Below are 20,730 nucleotides of genomic sequence, written 5' to 3' on the forward strand. Positions count from 1 at the left end.
TCTAATAAATTTGTTAAGCACTGTACATCCGTTCAGCCTCACTTGGAAAGATGGGAACTATGGCTTTTTCGAGAGATCAAGATGATATGCGTCAGCTCTGTAATACAAGCCAAATTTTCAGTTCCTGAATAGGCCTTTGTTTAGTTCAATTTTGCCCTTTTTAAGTCTTTATAACAAAAAAAAAATGGAAAAACAAGCTTATCCATGAACAACATATCATTACACATTTTTTATACCACAATACAAGGGTTGTGGATTTGTTACTGAGGTATTATTATACTGTGAGTCCTTCATACAGTTGAAACCCTGTTTCATACCATTTCCTGGCTCCACATTAGTGATATTGTTCTGTGCCTTAGGGCACTTGCATGTATACACGGTCTGTTACAGTACGTGGCTGCGTGAATCAAGCTACAAATAAAGCCTGTCAAGAAGAAGAAAGAAGAAGAAGCAATCATTGTAACCACTTGGGTTTTCTGCCCCCAGTACGTCCATCCTGCTACTATGGATGTTTCTTAATCATAGTTGAGATGCCAACAACAGCTCTCTTCATACTCCTACACATGGGCGTAGCGGGTGGGGGGGTGGGGGGGTGACTGATTACCCAGGCCCACAGCAGTGAGGGGCCCTTGAGAAATTTTCAATGAAAGAGTGTTTTTATTTGTTTTTTCTTGGCAACTAGAGTCATTATTTAATCAACAGCAACTGAATGAATTGGTCGGACTGAAATTGGTATCAAATAAGATACTGGGGGGCCTCTGCTCCTCCCTTAAAAAATATCCAAATGGTGAAGTTCAGTGCTGCGAAATAATAGAAGTAAATTCAGTTTAACCCTAGCAAAATTATGGTTGAAAAACACAGTAAAAATGCATAGATATTTGCAAAAATTATTCAACATTTGTTACTTGCCTAGCCAGTTAAGGGGGGCTCTGTGTAGTATTCTTTCTGGGGGCCCAAAATCCCTGGCTACGCCCCTGTTTCTGCATCTACCTTGCAGCTTAGAAGAGGAAAGAGGTCTGTCCTGCATGTATATGATGGTTTTTAAAGAGACAGGAGATGCTAAGGTAAAGCATAACAGATGATTTGCTGCTGATTTGCTGCTGGAGAACAGTACATTCAGTCTGCCTCAGTGTGTGGCACATTGTGGACCAGGGCTAACAGAAGGAAGGTGTCCCGCCTTGAACTAGCAGTATGTAAGCAACAGCTGTCAAGGAAAAAATGTAGAAGGCTTTGAGAAACTGTGGTTGAGCAGTTGGACTTCCAGTATTGTCTTAAATAACACACTATGCTGTAACACTAAATCAAACATAAGGGAGCCTGGCCAACATTGCAAAATAGAGCCACAGTTCACCAGTGTGGACAGGGCTGTATAGTTTTTGTTTATGACCCTCTGCAGGAAACACAAGGAAATTAATGGACTATGATGAGTTTATCAGCTAAGAGCAGGATCTGTGTTTAACTCTAAATTGATCACAAATACTGCTTTCAGAAAGTCTTTCTGCCTCGCTACGGTCTGTTTGGGAGACTCGTTAAGACTTTTTATTGCTGGCTTATGACCTGCCAGACTCAGGCTGCCTCACTTGAAAGCTTTTCTCCGCTTTGGACACTGGATACAATTTTTTATTTTTATAGTGACTACTGCCAGTGCCTCTTGCCTTTTCTTTTTATCGTTTGACTGAAAAAAGTTGCTCATTAGGTCTGTGAGCTTACAAAAATCTGTTTTAGTGAAGCATATATCCCCTGTCGATCTTTTCTGGTGATAGTAAAACTTTGTTGTGCATCTCTCTGGCATTCCATCAGAGACTATGGATTCATTAATCCGAGCGCGATATGTGGCAAACGGTTTTCTTTTGGATAGGGGTGATTAGAATAGTTGATGAGGTGATGGCTCAGGGAAAGGGGGGGGGTGGGGTCTGCAGTATTATTCATGTAGACATGTAGCAGTGCCTCTGTACACTGCACCAATCATTAGAATCTATGCCTGAACTTCTGTGCACACCAAGGGGTCACAAATCATAACCAAACACCTTTGACCCCCCACCTCCTCTGCCAACCCCTTCTTCACCCACTTCACCTGAGGAGCCTGGCAGTTATCGACCAATGAGAGGCGACTTATTGAGAAAAAGCTGCCACGAATCTGGGTCGCAGGAGCCAATCAATGCCATGGATTTCTTGCCCTGGCATTATCTCAACTGAGCCAAGTACAGGGAAGGGGGGGGGGGCAAAAAAGAAACAGACACAAATCAGTCGCTATGGAGGCACCTCAACTATACCTCTCCTCCCACTACCTCCATCCACCCTCTCTCTCTCTCTCTCTCTCTCTCCAACCTTCCATCATCAGCCCCTTCCTCTCCCCTCACTCCTGCTATTCATTTGCTTTTCCGTCTTTTCTGTTGTTTGTTTGCCCCTGGGCTGAAAACTGTGAGTGTGCATGTGCTCTATTATGTGTGTGTTTGTGTGAAAGCTCTCTGAAATGACGCATTGATTCACAGTGTTCTATATTTTCTCATCTGGCTCACTATTACGGTGCGAGTCAATCGACGTCGTATTTCTCTCTCCCTCGCTACCTCTCTCTTCTACTTTCTGGCTGGTTCTCTCTCTCTCTCTTTTTCTGTGAGTATCACAGTATCATGTTGTTGAATGGAAGTGTTTACGAGGAGTATTGTGTTGCCGTTACAAGACACAGGTTTGGAGTTTCAGCTGTATGTTTTGTACCTGCATGCTTGTGTGTATTTTTATGTATTATTTCTTACTTAGAACAAGTATACAGGACTTCTTTTGTGCAGCATGGGGGCACAGTAGTGCTGAAGCCTACAGTATACTGTATAACTGAATGTGTTTGAGCAGAAGCCAGATCTGTCTTTTACTCATATATCTTTAGCGTGTGAGAGAATTGGTACATGTGAGGGAGGATTTGCTGGTGGGTATTTGCACCCTGTGGTTCGCACACATCATGCAGTAGCTCGAACTCTGCAGCTCCACCCTGTTACCCGCGCATCTGTGCACAAAACCGCACGCACGTGCGTGCATAGAAACACGTCCTCCCACTCATGAGGACTTCTGCCAGAATCAATAGAGGCTTTTTAATGCCTTTCGCTGTAGTACAAGTCTGAAACTGGAGCGCGGGATCTCAAATATGGCAGTCAGGGCCTGGCGTTTGGGACGCGGCCCCATTTTAGGCCTGTCTCAGGTCACCATCTCCCAAAAAAAACCCTCTCTCTATTCATCTGCTCAATACATGTGGACCTCAACTGTGGCAGGATTTTTTTATAGGGCAATGCCTTTTATTTCATTAACTTTTTTATTGTGTTTGTCCAGGGAGCAGTATTTCATGCATGGTAGTTTTTGGGTGACTTCCATAACACCAGTACGCCACAACTAGCTAAAAACTTTCACTTAATACAGGTTTAAGGACATACAAGAACTGTAAAAATGCTGACTAAGACCTTCTAAAAAGTCCTCAGTTAAACACTGACCTTCCTCCACAGATATATGGGTTCTTCCAGGACCAGTTCTGTTAATGTCTCTGGAATTACTACAAATGCAGGGTCTATATCAGGGGTCCAAAACTAAATTTGTGCAATGGTCATCTTTTATCCTGGCGGGTGCTATTGGTGTCAGACCTTCAAATAAACTAAAATAGAAAAAATATTTTGGTCTGATTAACATTCTTTGTTATATATTGATATTTTTAAACTAATCTTTGGCCTATGACAGTGAAATCAGTCCATAACACCCATCTCAACTGCCACAAAGGGGAAAACTGAGACATTTTTGCTTCATATTTCTTGGGTTGTCAAATTGTCCATCATTGAATTTGATGCTAATGCTATGTTATGATTGAGGAAAATGTGCAGGAAACAAGTCATTTGTTTTGATTCTCAGGCAGAGAAAATAATGCTCTACAAGAGCCTGAAGCAGACAGTTCATGCAGAAAACCAAGCTTTTTCCTCTGAATTTAATAATCTTCTGGGGGCTGGGTGGGAAGTTGTTGAGGTCCTAAAGTGGCCCTTAGGCCTCCACTTGATGACCACTGGTCAATATCATCTGATGTGCCACAAATCTGTCAATTTTTCTCTGTTGTGGCTTGAAAATGGTAGTCCATGGATTAAGCTGCCACAATGGAGGAACTCTGCTGAACACTTTAGGATTTTTTTTTTTTAAAGATAAAATAGAAACAATATTTGGTCATTGTGTCACAATAACAAACAACAGCACCACACTGACAAAGTAACACAAATTAGACTTATACTGAATAAAGCTGTCATTTAAATGTACGTTTAAGATAGCTTTAATCTGCAAAATCAGGAATGAGAAGAATGTAAAATTGATTGTGATTACCACTGCATAAATACAGCACAGAAAATATGAACAGACATTAAGGCAGCCTGTTTTACACCATTTCAATTTTTGCTTATTTCAAATACAGACAGTGAAAATAAGCTGTTTAATGCTATATGCAAATTTTTACTAGTTGTACAGGTCGCCTAATGGTTAGATCAACCCAAAGTACTGAGGCTATAGTGCTTCACAGTGATGGCTCATTTAAAGATTTATTTTTTCGTGGGCCTTTTCATGCCTTTATTTGATAGAGGAAGGACAGTGGATGGACTCGGAAACAGGGAAGAGAAAGGGGAGAGACATGCGGCAAAGGGCAACAGGCCGGATCCAACCCGGGCTGCCCGCGTACATGGGTAGTACCTTAAACCACTCGACCATCTGCGTTCCCAGTGATGGCTCGTTTAGATCCCAAATAGACGTTTCTTGCATTCTTTTAAAGCATGAACCAAGCTCAACAACTTCAAGTACTCGTGACTATAAAACAGGTGGTTCAGTGCAAAATCAGCATTCAAAAACAGGGAAAAGGCAAAGTTACAAGACTATGTACATAAGTCTTTACAAGGAGGAAGGAACTATGCATCCCACAGTCCATTGCATTTCATCATTTATGGTTTTTATAGTGAAAGGTTATCAAGCTTTCAAACCACGTTATGACCCCTTTTCTATGCTTAACTTTATTGTAGTGATGATATTTGAAACTATAATGTGATATGTTGTAGTTTGAGCATTTATCGCTTCATACTGCAGCAGCATGTCTAATCATCAGCAGTCGCCAGCCTTCGTTCACTTGCTCAGAAGATATTTCCAAGGTAACTGGAGACTGGAGACAAACTGGAGTCTTAAAACAAGCTTGATATCTTTTAAATTTTGTCTTCTACAGGAGGATATGCCATCGTTTCACTCTCAGGTAACTCGTGGTACGTCTAGCTGGGATTTTTCTGATAACATGGCTAATAATCAAATTGGGTATGGAGAAATTGAATTGGAGTTTTGCTCCCAGGACAGCACTGTTGAGCCCTGTAAGTGCTCTAAGCAGGCGGCCTGGATCTGTGGCTTCTATCCTGCATGTCAATCCACACATTTTCTCTCTGTCTTTCCAATTTCTATTCACTTTCCTCTTGAAATAAAAGCATACAAGCCTGAAAATATACAGTTTATCGCAAAATCGTATTAAAAGCATAAACTCAAATTAGAAGAACAGTATGTACGATTTCTGCACTGAAATGTCTATACTTATAAAAATTATTATTCCTTTGTTATATTTTTAGTTAAGTAAATTTCTCTGTCTCTGTCTATGTAGTGACAATTATTGTCTCTGACATTTCCTGTTGTTTTTAAATGTATGTAGTTTTAGGCAAATTCAGGTGTATACGCAAAAGTTTTTTGTCTTATCAGCGTTTCATCCACAGGAAACGGTGTTTTGGGTGACTGTAACCGATACTTTTTGAAAACGGGTCCCAGAGTGCACAAATCCATATACTATTACCGTTTTGTCTACGTGTGGACAGCCGACTGCATCTTTCTTGAAATGATTACATCACACATAACGTAGCTCTATAAAGACGCCGGTCCGGCCAAAACAGCAATGGCGGATTACTATAATTATACGTATTATTATTATTTACCACCACCACAAAATGCCTACACCAGATGTTCTTAAATCCAATGTGGAGAACAACCAGGAGGGCAACTTGAAGAAAGTTTTTGTCAGTTTTCCGTGATCTTCTTCTCTCTTTTGGTGCATTTCTGTGGCAGCGTTACAGTGCCACGTACAGGCTTGGCATAATCACTACAGCGTTTTCAGTCATTTTCAGTTGTTCTGTGCTTACGCGGATATTTCCTGAAACAATCCCGTCTTTACGGAAAACGTTTCAGAATGAAATGGCAATATATCGTGGTCGTCTCCATGTGGACGGGGCCTTAAAAACCAAACACATCTAATTTTATTGTCGTTGTGGCTGCCATGGCAAAGCTGCCATGATAGGTGTGACATGCATTTATTTACTAGACTGTATTTGTTTGTCTCTCCAAATACTGTGATGACGCAAACTAGATGCTAATGCTAATGGCAGTTACTCACAGGGTTGCTGGAGTGTGCCTGCATCATTAAGGCAAAACTTGGCAAACTTTTCGAGAGCAGATCTCAAAACACTCCTGTGAGATGTCAGAACGGAAGTGATGTAATTTGCTGGGAGACATATTTCCAGTTTTAACTTTTTCTCTTCAACATTTTTCCTAAACAAAGTCGCTGCATTGGATGTTATATTAAAGACTGCTAAATAAGGAAACATGATCTGCTATTGTAAGCTACTGTAATGTTGCTGTATCTCATTGATGTTTTGTACTGCTTACTGATGATTGACATTATTATTCTCTGCCATCTTCCCTAGTTTTGTGGCCTAGGCTTCACCTGTAACAGTGCAGCTCCACTGGATCTGTCCAAGCCACTTAGAGAGGCTCAGCTCTATTCATACTTCTTGTTTTGAACCAAACAGCCTTCCTAGTGCTTTTCACTAAAAGCCCTGAAAAGTGGCCTTCCAGGTTTGTGCTGCAAGCATTCAAGTAGAAGGCCACATTGAACAGCTTTTCTCCCTTGTTATGTTCTCAGTCATCAATTCAAAAAAAGAAGCAAGCAATGGAAGTGAGAGTTGAGCAGCATGCCCGTGCACATCATCTTTTATTGCTGCTTTGACTGAGAACCCGGGGTGATGGAATTTATTTACTGTGCATTCAAAGAAGTTGGGTTTCAATTTGGGACTAAGAAGACGATAACGGTATCCATGATTCTTCCCCTGCACCCTTTATCTTTGCAGTTAAATTTGAACAGTCACGTCAACTAGTATCACTGGCTTTATCACCTGCAGAGCCATACCATGAAGTTTCTCCTTATCACCCTCATGTCCCTGTTAAATATTTTGAATGCTCTCGAACCAGCCAGTTCCACTGTTCTCCATGTCAGTAAACTTGATTTAATTATGCCAGCAGAAACTTCTTCTCCATCAGCATAATCCTGTGTACCTCGGTTGTGTGGCGCTGTGATGGAATGAGGGATGTGGAAACAATTTGTCATCTATCACCGGCAGTTCAATGTCAGTGTCACTTTAACATCAGTATTTTTGCTTGTTGCTTGTTTACCCAAAGTCTCCTGACACTGCACACACAAGCATGCACACGCACACAAAAAAACACACACACACACACACACACACACACACACACACAGACAGAAGGCAGCCCTCAGTACTTTGTCTGAGCTACACTAACAGCCTACAGCCATGCTTACAGGGCATTTCCACTAGGAAGCCAAATCCCCTGTTCTCTCAGCTCACCTGGCAGCCAAGGAAAAAAGACGGCAGCAAACTTTTTAAATGCAAAGGTTGGGGAGCAACTTTGACGATAAAAAGCACATCAGGACGCCAAGTGAAGGGGAAAGAGGCTTTAAGGGGGAAAAAAGGGATTTCATTTGCAGGGTTTTGGTTGTGTTGGCCTGTGAGCGTGGGGACTGATAGAGAGAGGGAAGAAGGTAGGTGAATAGAAAAATAAACCCCAGAAGGAAGGGAGGAAAGACGGGGTGTAGTTGTGCCATAAAACGTCCCAGTGCTTTTCCCAGGGCCAAGTCCTTGCTCTGTTTCTAATGAACTCATTTATTCTGTTTTGCCGGCTTTAACTCCACCAGCAACAACAGCAGACAGGCTCCTGGTCTGCCTCTGTCAGTGCTCTGCTTCAGGCTTTGTTGAGCATCTAGGTCTGTCCTGTGGCATTACCTCTGTTTACTTAACGCTCACCATCGATCAAACGCAGACCTGAGACTGTCCTCCGCTGGCAAAGGCACCGCTAATTAGCATTTCCTTCCTAAACAATGTTGATCGCAAGTGACTGATTGGATTTAGTCGCTGTTGATGCTTTACCATGTAGCGTGTGAAGCTAAATGCAGTCTCCTTCCCTTCAAGATGTGAAGGCAGACTCCTTAAAAAGGTTGTTTTTGTGCCCATATCTCCTGGTCCATGTTGCAACAAAGGCGAAAAAACATCAATCGGCAGCACATTTTTCTGTGAACACAAAATCGCATTCTGGTTTTGGCCAAATATTTAATCTCTCCTCCTCCTTTTCTCTCTCTCTGTGTTTCTCTGCTTCTCCCTCCCCTCTTTTCTTTCTGAATAATATGCCACTGGGAAGTGAAGGAAAAAAAAAAAAACAGAGCACGGATCCCCACTCCTCCGCTCTTCTCGGCTGCACGTCTGTGATGTCATAATCACTCACATCAAAGGCTGCGCGCTCAACACGGCGACTGTCAGCTTCCCTGGAGGCGTCATTAAAAACGAACAGAGCAAACGGAGCTGGGCCTGACAGAGACGCATCAAAACTTCCTCACATGCACACCACGGCGTGTGCACAAACACAAGGTGCACATATGTGCATTTAGGTGCGCTGGATTCACACATAATTGTAATCTGAGCATCATGCACGCACTAAAAAAAGATGCATTTGATTGCACACACTTGAAATATCCACCTCTTATCTATCACAATGTCAAAACTGCCTCTTTCCAGCATGCTTGAGCGGGAGCCGAGCATTAAACCGAGACACGCGTTGCTTCCAGCTGCATCGTACATGTGAGTGGAAACATCCACAGCATGTGAGCAGCTGTCGTGGAGACGTGCCGTCGTGATGTACATTCACCATGCGCACTCATGTTGTTGTTGCCAGAGCTGGGCATAATGCGGAGCGTGCACATCAATGTACAAATAGCCTACATCCACCCGCTCGCCCGCTTTTCATCCCCCTCTCTCTCTCTGTCTATCTCTCACACGCCCACACGCATGCACACAGAGGCGCACACTCATTTACACAAACTGGAGGAAGGACTATAAATAGTACCCCTATGATGTGATGCTGTGTGTGGTTTCTCCCCATGGGTTTGTGCGTGTGTGACTGTCAAAGTGAGGAGAGAGAGGGAGGCAGGGGGAGAGGGGAAGGGGAGATGGATATTTAAAGGGAGGAAGGGCCCTGCTCATGTCTGTTGTACAGCCAGTGATGATAAACAGTACATGACAAGCAAGGCAAGGACAGGCACTCCCCTCTGATTTCAAATATAAGGCATCATATGTAAAAAAAAAAAAGAGCATCTGTGTGGGAGAAAATCCAAGATGTGTTTGTATAAGATTTATCGCTTCTGGGTCACCATGATGCTCTTCATGTTTGACTTACCCCTGGCAGGGTCTTCTGCTCGTGCAATGCATTCTGGGCTTTCAGGGCCGACTCTCTGGCACAGTAGGTGAGGAAGGCACAGCCTGAAATACAGCAAGAGAAGAAGAAAGAGAGAGATAATTATGTTATGTGAACAGAGAAGGAAAGACAGCCATGGGAGGGGGCTGCACCAATCACCAGCGAATAGCCAAAAACACACTGAGTAAGCCTGCAGCCATAACGCTGAAACTCTGTCTACATGGCAGCTCTGGGAATTCACTCATGTGTGTGTATTTGATTGTGTGCCTGTGCGTTTGTGTGTTTGTGCAGCAGATGAACAAACGGAATATTCCTGTGTACATAATCCATACGGGCGCACAAAAAACGACCTGGAAAGAGAGAAATTTTAGCTTTGAAGATGTTTGAGCGTCGTGTCGCGTGAGAGTGATTCTGCCCGTAACACATCAAATCTGGCCGAGCTTCCTCCTTGGCAGTCTGAAATAGCAGTTATCCATTCGTCCATCGCACTCTCCTGGCTGCTGTGACAGGCAGAGACATTTCCCTGACAGCTTCTCTTTCTCTCTCTCTCTCACTTTCCCCCCTTTCCTCTTCTCTCTCCCCACTCCTCCACCCTTCATTTCTCCATCTCTCTCTGCTCCATATGTTCCAAGACTACCCACAATCTTCGGTTTTGTTAGCACCTGGGCTGACATGTGGGGGGCGGGAGGGAAGATGGAAAAGCAGGAGGCAAGAAGAAGAAGAAGCCGTGGGGAACGTGAAAGCTTCTCCCTCGCCAATCCCCGCTAACAGGGAAGCGCACACCACTGTCAGAGCTGTGACAAACTGTCACTCTGTAGATCAAGGCTCGTGATTCATGTCTTTGACAGTTTAATAAAACACTGAAGATCATCACACAATAAGCAGAAGAGACACTGTTCACTATTATTCATACTGTACATGCAGGTCTTCTTGTTTTTCTGGCCACATTCTAGAAAATGTTAACTTAATGTGTAAAGGTTTTTCAAGAATTAAATTCAGTTAGTCATGCACAAGGTAGAAAAGTTAGGCACAAGAAATATAAAGTTTTGACCCAGTTAAGAGGCTGTATCCTTCAAAAGGAACATTAAAGACAAGGGGCGGCTCCAGACAACTGAGCTATGACTTATGAAGGGGTGGCAGGAGGTGAATGGCATTTTTTATTCTTTCTTTTCTCACCAATCATATTCATGCTAACTTAAAACATGAGAGTAAGTAAACATGTTACAGTCATGTCCAACTTTGAAGAATTACCTAACAGATTTGTAACATTCAAATTTTTAAGCTTAATTAACAAATGGAATTACACCACATTGACAAGACAAGACAAGATAAATTTTAATGTCCCACAGAGTGAGAAAATTGTCTTGGGCTCTTCACCCATGTTGCATCATAGACAACCCACGAAAAACATGTTACCATACACACTGAGTATCAATGAATAATAACCCTAAAACCCCAGAATATAATACCATTCTTGGAGTACCAGTGCAAAAATGCAAGAGAAATCACAGTCCAGTCATTATCTACAAAAGGTTCTAGCATGACAAGTTTGCCTGAGTAGTCAAATTCCGGATGAGCCCCCATTTGTTTCTACCTGGCTGAGGGGGAGTGAAAAAGAAGGGAGTCATACATGAAAACGAGCCTTAAAAGGAGCCTTATTTATTAAAAACTCAAGTTAACTATCATAAATACATAAGTCTGTAAGATCAGTTATGAATGCAATGTATGCACGAGTGTCAAGTGTTGTGGAGTGCTAACAATTTAATGAACTTAGACAGGTTTTGGCTCAGCTGCATCATTGCAACCACTTGCAAACATCAGGCCTAAATATGTAACCTGACACGCCAGATGGATTTGTTTCAAAACAAAGGGCAAAAGGGCAGAAACTCCGAGGGTGATTGGATAAACGTACTGTCTGTCACATATTTATGGGTCAATCAGAGCAAACAAAACACATGATGTTGTAGCCGCTTCCGAGGTACGCGTGGGCCGCTACTGAGGACTAAACTCCATACAGAACTACATAACGAAATCCATGGCGACTGTAGACATGTCAGTACTCGACTTTTGTCGAGTACTATTCTTGCTATTCTGCTATTCTTTGCTCTTCTTTGTTCTTCTTTTAATGAAGAAATGTCGTCAAATTCTGATAAAATTGGCACTTTAGCAGCATCCACGCTAATCTCTTCTGCCATAATTGCACCGGCCTCTTGTCACTGCTTGCTTACGTCACAACTCTGCTGCGCCTGAAAGTACTGCACCTTGATGCTGATTAGACCTGTCACTTTCTAACCGGGCAGAAATGGTTCAGATGGGAGCTTTGCAAGATGGATTCGCCAGTGAGAAACACGGAAATGGGCGAGTCCATCTGCTTTGCAAGTTTACTAAATATGAAGGTTGGAATCAACAAATGCTCTTGTAATGTTACCTATCCATCAATGTAGGTCATGATTCGACAAGACTAGAATGTCTGAATTTTTCTTGCATCTTCCATCTAGTAACGGACCTCACCTGAGGACAATGATAGCATCCTGAGGCTCATCAGTAGGATTGCATGTGCAAACTACCTTTCATATACCATAGAGACATACAAGTCCCCACACCAACTCTTTTTCCTTCTGGAGGCCTTGGTTCTCAGCTGGTGGGTCAGGACCCAAAAGTGGGTTGCAAAGCCATTTTCCGTGGGTCACGGATGTGTACCTAGAAAAATATGTGGCAAAAAAAATCTATTATATGCGTTTATTTTGAAGGATTTGTTCTCATCTCTTTGTTTTGTCACGTATTTTGTTCCAACTCAAGTCCAAACTGTTCAATTTTGATTAAAAACACTGGGTGAAAATTGCAATTTGTCAGAATTTTGGGTCGCAATTTGTCTATCAGGAATTGGTGGTGGGTCCTGACTCAATGCTGGTTGAGAAGCAGTGCTCTTGGGGATCTTCTATTTCCTAATTAGCCCAGCTGGCTAACTGGGCTAATTTTCCTACATGTTATCACATTTGTACCTCAAGTTCTATTTGAAATATAGGTGGTTCATATTATTCAGATACATTGCATTTGCTATTCCTATGATTGACACTCTTTGACCCACCTCCCCAGCAGCCTGCAAACTCACGCACTGTTGAGAAGACAGTCATGACGACAGCACAGGATGAGTGGTTGGGATCACACTTGTAGTGCAGCCAGTCTGTTGGCTAAGACAGGACAAGACTTTTGTTGCACAGCCTGACATGATGCCATTGCAAAATACAAAAAATAATGTAGTCTAAGCCAGCTGTTAAGCCACAGAAAATTACTTGACTTGCTTTTCTATACCTCCCCATACAGCAGGAAGTTTTCTTGCAGTTTTCTTAAAAGGCAAGGGAGGGCCAGGGAGTGAAAAAATGCTAGTGGGCTCGCAAGAAAAAAAATAAAGTCATATGAAACTAGTTATACTAATTACATCTGAAGCAGCTGTTGGGGGTTCTCAGTAACAGGAAGAGCACTTAGTTGCAGTATAATGGCAGAGACAGAGACAAGAAATCCTCTGTGGACCACGTCAACCAACTTCAGTCCAGCCTGGTTCATCTATGCAGACTACGTAATCTGTTTCCTATGTAAGTTTGGTCCTTTGAACGATGCCTATCCTAAACTGGGACAAAGCATAAGTCTCTGAGTTTTAAACTGCAAAATCGGACCAAGCTAAACATGTATCAGAAAAATAAACCAGCAATGGACGGAGGCATTGTTAACAAACCTTTGGCTCAATTTTCGGCTATTTTGGCTTTATCTTTTATTGCAGGAGTCTCTGTGCAGACATTTACAACCTGTGTCCTGCTGCAAGCAACCTATTGAGCACAAAGAGACTGAAGATTTACCTTTTGTTCAGGACACAATTATCAATGACCCTCCCCCTATGGGAAAACACCCCACAAACTGCATATTACAGAGAACGCCTTCCTCTTATAGCTCATCCTACATGTGTTTTGCTTTGTTCTTTTTGCATACTAGGGGCTATTTATTGTGGAGGGCAGCACCATGCACTGTATGTAGAAGCAGCAGGCCTCCCAGCCTCTTGGCTCTGTGTCTTTAACCCCAGGTCGTCCTGATGGCGGGGCACTGGGGAGCTCCGCCTGTTGGTGTTTTTAATTAACGGGCCTCTCTCTCATTAGGTGAAGTGGGAGCTGGCCGCTGACAGCTTGGCTACCTCCTCGTTCTCTCCGGGCCTGTCGTGTTAACGCTACATGCCGGCAACGTCCCACAGGAAACACGCACAAGCCTCTGATTCACACGCCTGACACTCCTTGCAGGTTTGAAGCACAGGCACCCAGTGAATCCAGTATATTCAGTATTAATGGGAGTTTTTCAGACAAATAATGGTTTAACTCACATATTATCTCTTATATATAGTATTCTTTCATTGATTTTTGATGAAGTGTAAGTGAATAGGCATATTCTTATGACAGGGGGTTTGCCTGTTTATTGTTTAATCCAGTTGTTCCCTAACTTCACAATGCTGGCTCCCAGAGATCAGGATTACACGAACAAACTTTGCTAAGGTTCTCTTTTCCAGTTGTAAAATATTGACACTACACTAATGGAACTTGTCCTGATTTTGTTTCATTTATTTCTTTTTAAAACCCACTCGTATCAGACAGGTCCTGGTTGTAGGCCCTTCAGCTTTGCCATACTTTTTTTTGGTCAATTTAATGATGCCTTTGTGTGCCCTACAAAAGCCAACAAGCAACAAGAACATTGACTGTTTACGGTTAAAAATTCATAGAATATGAATTTGATTAACAATACCATACCATACTATACTTTGCTGTGCCACGGCCATACCATTCCACGCCACGCCACGCCATACCACGCTACACCACGCCACGCCATTCCACTCAATGCCATACCTTTCCATGCCACGCCCCTCCACATAAAACCACACCACACGATATAGTATGTTTAAATACAATATGATATGACACAATATTCTTCATTGTCTATGTGGAAACAATTTTCATGGACTCAAGTGTTGCACACATTTATCTGCCTCCACAGTAGAATCAATAAATTTAAATAAATTGAGAATCCACATCAGAAAAGAAGAAAACACCAATGGAAACCACAAACAACACATACTGTGTATTTTTCTATATTTCACAGAATTCAGCTACTTGGCAGACAGACCTGCTCAACCTTATATTTAAAATGTTTACATCATTTAACTCTATGTAAAATCCAATCCTATGAGTATGTTGGTTTTGTCAAACAGCATTTTCTGATGACCTGCTTTTCTTTGTTTTTGTCCTGTTGCTTTGGTCTAGTATTCCTTCTGTTATACATGGAGTTGTGGATACTAACAGAGAAAACCTTTTCTTTTATATTTTTGTCAGCTCTTTTTCATTGTATAATGCTTTGTCAAAGCTCCACAATGAAGCATGTGCACTAAATCTTTGTAATCAAGTCAAAAGGCATGGCTATAATGATACCCTTAATGTGTTGTTGGCCAATCACCACACATATGCAATGGCACGCAGAGACGCTGAGCCATTATGCAGTTTTCTGAGCAAACACCCTTTTCTGTGCAAATTGGCCTTAATTGCACTGCATTAAGCATGTTATTATGATGACGGTAATATGAGAAGTAAATAAAGATTAGCCTGATGTCTGTGAGAGCTGATGGAAGTGCACTGCAGATTTTATGATGTACAAACTTTCCAAAGATCAGGAAACAAATCCCACCTGTGTATGACTTTAAAATTAATGTCGGTAACAATTACTTTGAAATTGCTATAACTAAGCCGTAACCAGGAGTTAAATCAGTCTGAGACTTCCAGATGTGTATTATGTGGTTGCTTCCGTCATTCAGAGAGGAAACTTAATCAGGGTGGTGCTTAAGTGAACACTTCAATATTGCCTTTCACTGAATGGACTATCTGTTACCCTGAATACTTAACACGTATTGTCAGAATCTGTGTGGGATGGGGGCTGGATTTGACACACCTGTTGAAAGTGCAGGCGGAAGTGGATGGCACATACTGTGGGAGCGGGCAGTAATGGTCAGAAAACCAGTGGGAGCAGGATTAAGGAAAGAGTCCTGTGCAGGGCCCTAGTCTTTAAAACCCAAGCTTTCCTCACTTATCTACAGCTTCCTCTTTATAATTTGGAATTATTTAACACAAATGACTAAATAATACAAAAAAAACAAAAAAAAAACATTGCAATAATTGACTCAGTGTACAGCATATTTGGACCAACTATGATCAGCCTAATACCAGTTTGTAATCCTGTAATCCTTCTTTTGGTTCCAACACAAATAATTAAATAATTAACTAGATCAAAATTCCTTTTTATGACATTTCAGTGTACTCCATGGTAGCTGTTTAATTTCCCAATTTTTGGTAGATTACAGCAGGCTTATTCATTTATTGTAGGTAAAAAACTTTATAGCAAAGAATTTCGCAGCTATAGCTGATAAATGGCAAAGAGAGTAAAAGTTTACATTATTTGTGTTTGATTTCAGTTCTTCTATTAAGTTAGGATCCACTACAGAGTGTAATCACACATTTATGTAAGAGGCGAGCACGATGCCACCACGGTCACACACCCACATACACACACACACTAGAAGTGACAGTCAACAAACGTTCAATTTATCATCATTGTCACAAGTCAGATGCTGGCAGCGGCTCCAGTATCTGACTAAGACCCATATTGGCCCAGGAGAGAGAGATAAGCTGTTTGTTTCTGCTGTCAATGCTGCCAATTTGGTTTCCCATCACTTCAAATTCAAATCAACAGCAGCGCAGAGGGGATCTGAGAGAATGCTTGTGTGAGACGAGAGGAGGGTGAGGGGAAGAGATGGGGAAGAGAGAAAAAGAAGGGCAAGGGAGCAAAAAAAAAAAAGAAAGAAAGAGAGGGGTGGGAGGGAGAAGAGCGGAGAGGAAGAGCAGAACCCAGGGATGCTGGGTGAGAGAGAGAGAGCAGATAAGATCACCTAGCTTCTGTGAACACCATCCCCCTGTGTCCTACACTCGCTTCTTATCTCAACCGCTGCAGACACCCTAAAGGGACACACACCCACTGAGACAGAGAGAAACAGGAAGAGAGAGAGATGGAAAGAGAGAGAGAAGAAGAAGAGAGAAGATGAAAGAAAGCAGCGAGGGAACGATGGAGACTGAATACAATCTGGTGGGGGGAGAAGAAAAGACACGAGTTTGAGTGGTGAAATCCACAGACGGTCACTAGGCCTCATTCAAACAGCAGCTGTACCAGACCACATGGAGCTCTGACCTTGTTAACTGTGAGAAACTCTTACTTTATGAGCTGTCTTTACTGGATGGAGTTCCATGAAAAGTTGACTGTTTGGAAACTTTTCTGTATCTTCACAGATGTCTTTTTGTTTTAGGTCATCTTAAGTTCAATATATTTGAAATTCTAATCTAACTTTATTTAAAGCAACTTCTTGTGTACTCTTTGTGTCTGAAACTATTTCACAGGATGTGATGCCACGAAAATCAACCATATATTTACAGATTTACCTCACTGCAGAATTTAAATCAGTGTTTTTAGCCTTTCTTTGTTGTAATACCAATTTCTCCTCACTATTTCACCTCTTATCCCTACTCACTAGTGAGCCATTGATGAGTGGTCCGATTTTTGGCATATTTGCTGCTAAAGCCAGTCTGTAGATACACCACAGACATGATACCACGTCAACACTGATTCAGCTAACATGTTAGCTTACGTTCACTATTGATTTTAGAGTCCTGCTCATGAACACCAATGGATGTAAGTTCAAAGTGGACCACTTTGTGAATGTTGTTTCAGTCTCCATGAACTCCTGAGAAAGATATAATGCCATTGAGTGGCTCAATGCTCCAGCTGGATACTAACATTGTCGAATCCATCATCAAGCACGGTTGGTTTGCTACCTGCAGCTGCTGGTTATCTCTCCTAAAGGTAAACAAAACAATAAGATTCAACAGCAATATAATGCAATGAATGCAGCAGAACTGCTTCTTTGGGGTTGTTTAAGAGAAACACATTTAACATAAGCGGTCATGCAACCCAGTGTTTGCATGAAATGATGACTGAGACTCTGTGACTGTGTTTCCTCAAGGTGTACCCACAAAGGGCAGTGGCAAGGCCAAAATGGCAGGCAAGCACTTCCCTTAAAATTTGATTGACCACTCTAAGCGCCAAACCAAACTCCTAAACAATGACTGGCTATAAGCCTTGTGGGAGGTTAAAGGTAACTATATGGGTACGTTGCTAATGGCTGCTGGTAGCTTTCTTTGTATGGCAACATGGAACTTTCCCTTTGTTATGCTACAATTAAAACTTAGATAAAAAATAAGTTTGCCATATGCCACAGTCTTTTTCAAATGCTTGTTTGTATTACCATGTGAGGCAGATGGATTGGTCAGTTCCCATGTCTGTCATCATGTAGATCCGTTTCAAAGGTTCAAGCTGAAACACTTGTTGTCTAGCTGCACCGTTCATCTCTGACACCGTATAGCTCAGAATGAAAATGCATGCTAAAACTTTTGAAAATAATCCCAACAACTTTCATTTAGAATTAGGGTTGACCGTTAGGATACAGAAAGATTAAAGTTTAAAACCTTACATGCAAAACCTTATTAGAAATCATCAATAAAGCCGAGTAAACTGTCTGCTTTCAGGAAAAAAGCTCATCTTCCACGAAAACATTCTAATGCAGTCAGCCTAGCATACCTGGCTCTGTTAGCTCTGTCAGCTATGTAGATAGCAGAGCCACATAGCGAATGCAGCTAATGTAGCTAAAGCTAAGCTCACAAAGCAGCTATGTAAACTGTGTATCTACATTATCTATGTAGCTATGTTAGCTATGTTAGCTCTAGATAGAGCTATGTAGCTAACATAGTTCCATAGCTAACATAGCTAAAGCTAAGCTCACAAAGCAGCTATGTAAGCTATGTATCTACATTATCTATGTAGCGACGTTGGCTTTAGTCAAGTTTGATAAACCTCACATTATGTTGTAATGTTAATTAAGTAGCGTAGCTATGTTAGTTTTAGCAAAAGCTGACGCAGCTGAAGTGAGTACTGTTTGTGGCTGGTTTGTGTGTGTAACTACTTCTAAAACGAGTCCATTAATAATTTCATTCTGGATCAGACATCTGATCTTTTTTCTCTTTTATTTGTGAAATGTGTCTAGAATGTAAGTGCCAGAATTTTATGAATAAAGCTGAATTTAAAATAAAATCTAAAATTTGAAATATGTTGTACGGCAAAACTTTCTTTCTGACATATATGGTGTCTCTGCTGAAAGGTCTGTGAGAGTGGCCATCAGAGATGAACGGTCTGCAGCAAAAGCCCTCTTGAAAGACCAGTGCCTATGGGTGTGGTGTAGTTGTACTGCAATTCTATAAACAATGGCAACCAAGAGGAGATTATTGTAGATGTAGCTATAGTGGCAGTTTCATTAGAACTAGACAACACATTTTTATTAAAAGAAGAGTGAAGATTAGCACTGAAAGCTTTTCTTAGTAGAAAATATATTTTTGAGTTTAAGTTACTGACTGGTTCCACTGATAGGGAACAATAATAATGGCTGCCTTTTGGGTCTAAGTTTTGTAGTATAGCCTTTGAGGGCAATGAGCACCTACTGTTTCATGTTTTTTTTTTTGTTTTTTTTTTTGCTTTGATTGGCACGTAATGAATATGATAAACGGTACAATCATTCAAATGTTCAATAGCTCTGCCCTTCCCAAACCATGTTGCTACCTTGATAGATGTGAAATAAATCAAGTGCCATGGACATGTGAAACAGCCTATCTGGTGTGTCAGGTTACATTTCCTTCAGTTGTTTTTTGAATTGTGAGTTGGAATTTTAAAATTCTACCACAGTGCATGATACTTCATTATTAATATTTAAAGTACTGTTTATATAAGTTGAAAGGTTAAATAATTGCTTTCGATTCCTGCGTTTACCTGGAAACTTAATAGGGAAAACTGCTCACAATCTTGATGGTATTTCAGTAAATTTGACAGGGGATTTTATTTATCATTTAGTTGGAATTTTCCAACTGGAGGAGCATGATAGAAGAGATTGAAAAGCACTGCTCAAAGATACAAGAAGATAGAATTTAATCCATTAGTAAGTTGAACTCTTAATGGCACTGTCTGTAACCAGACATATGCTTCATATTTTTAAATTGAGATCACAGGTACTCAGAGTTGACTAAGCAGATAGCACACATTCCCCTTGTCCAGACGCTGTAGTCCCCTAAGAGGGCAGGTGGTTGGATTCAAATGCAGCCCTTGGCCCCTTTCCTACCCGTCACTCCCCACTCCCTCCCCTTCTTTTTCTTCTTTACCCACTGTTTTTCCTCTAAATTAAAGCATAAAAGACAAAAAAAAAAAAAGTGATTATTTAAAGCATGAAGATAGTAAACCCTAAGTTTTTAAGTCCCATTGTGTGTTTTCATGAATAATTACATAATGTGAACCCCTGAGGTTGATACAATTCCCAAACCTTCGACCTCTGGGACCTCTGTGGTTGAGTGGAATCCTCCAATCTTAAAACTCTCCCTTGAAACTAATTATGACTGCACTAAAAGTAAAACTACTAATACATTCCTAAATTAGTGCTCTGCAGCGTTACTGCTCACATGAATTACATTTTACCAGCATGCATTGCCTGATGCCACCCAAGACCAGACAGCTCGGGGACAATGTTATTGCACAGAATTCTCTAATTATCTCGGGCCTATTAATTCAGGGATTGTAAAAAGGCTGACATAAAAAGTTCCCTCCTCTCACTCTATCCTTTTATATCCAGCCACAGACGAGGGAGAAACTCCCAGTGATCATTTAAATATTTCAGAACATCTTGGTAAGAGCCTAAAAAGAGTCAATAGCATTAAAAAGCTTTATCCACGGCGCAGCTCAAACTCCACGCTGCACAGTCTTGGAACTCTGCCTTGGAAAACTTTGGCATGAAACTTTGTTTTAGGCTGTCCAATTTCAGTCAGTCAATAGAAATCTGCACGTCTCCCCTCCACCTCAGTTCTGTTAGCACTTATCTCCGCCTGAAAGGGTTGACCAAGGACAGCCTTTGCTCAATAAACACAAGAATGTTTTTTTCCCTTCTTTTTAAAAGATTGACCTTAAGACAAGAACGTTCTGACTGGATTTTTGTGAGTG

At 41.4% G+C, this 20,730-nt stretch overlaps 1 protein-coding gene across 8 annotated transcripts in view; it reads right to left on the reverse strand.

Annotated features, from left to right (window-relative positions):
• The window catches only part of celf4 (CUGBP, Elav-like family member 4), a 152,134-nt gene that overhangs the window by 98,944 nt on the left and 32,460 nt on the right, over positions 1 to 20,730 (reverse strand). For all 8 annotated transcript variants that reach the window (XM_041782959.1, XM_041782958.1, XM_041782953.1 and 5 more), the window contains exon 2: positions 9,550 to 9,632. In XM_041782959.1, coding sequence (XP_041638893.1) covers positions 9,550 to 9,632 — 83 coding nt within the window. The remainder of the gene's footprint in view (positions 1 to 9,549; positions 9,633 to 20,730) is intronic.

Source organism: Cheilinus undulatus, linkage group 3, assembly GCF_018320785.1.
Source record: "Cheilinus undulatus linkage group 3, ASM1832078v1, whole genome shotgun sequence".
NCBI lineage: Eukaryota > Metazoa > Chordata > Actinopteri > Labriformes > Labridae > Cheilinus > Cheilinus undulatus.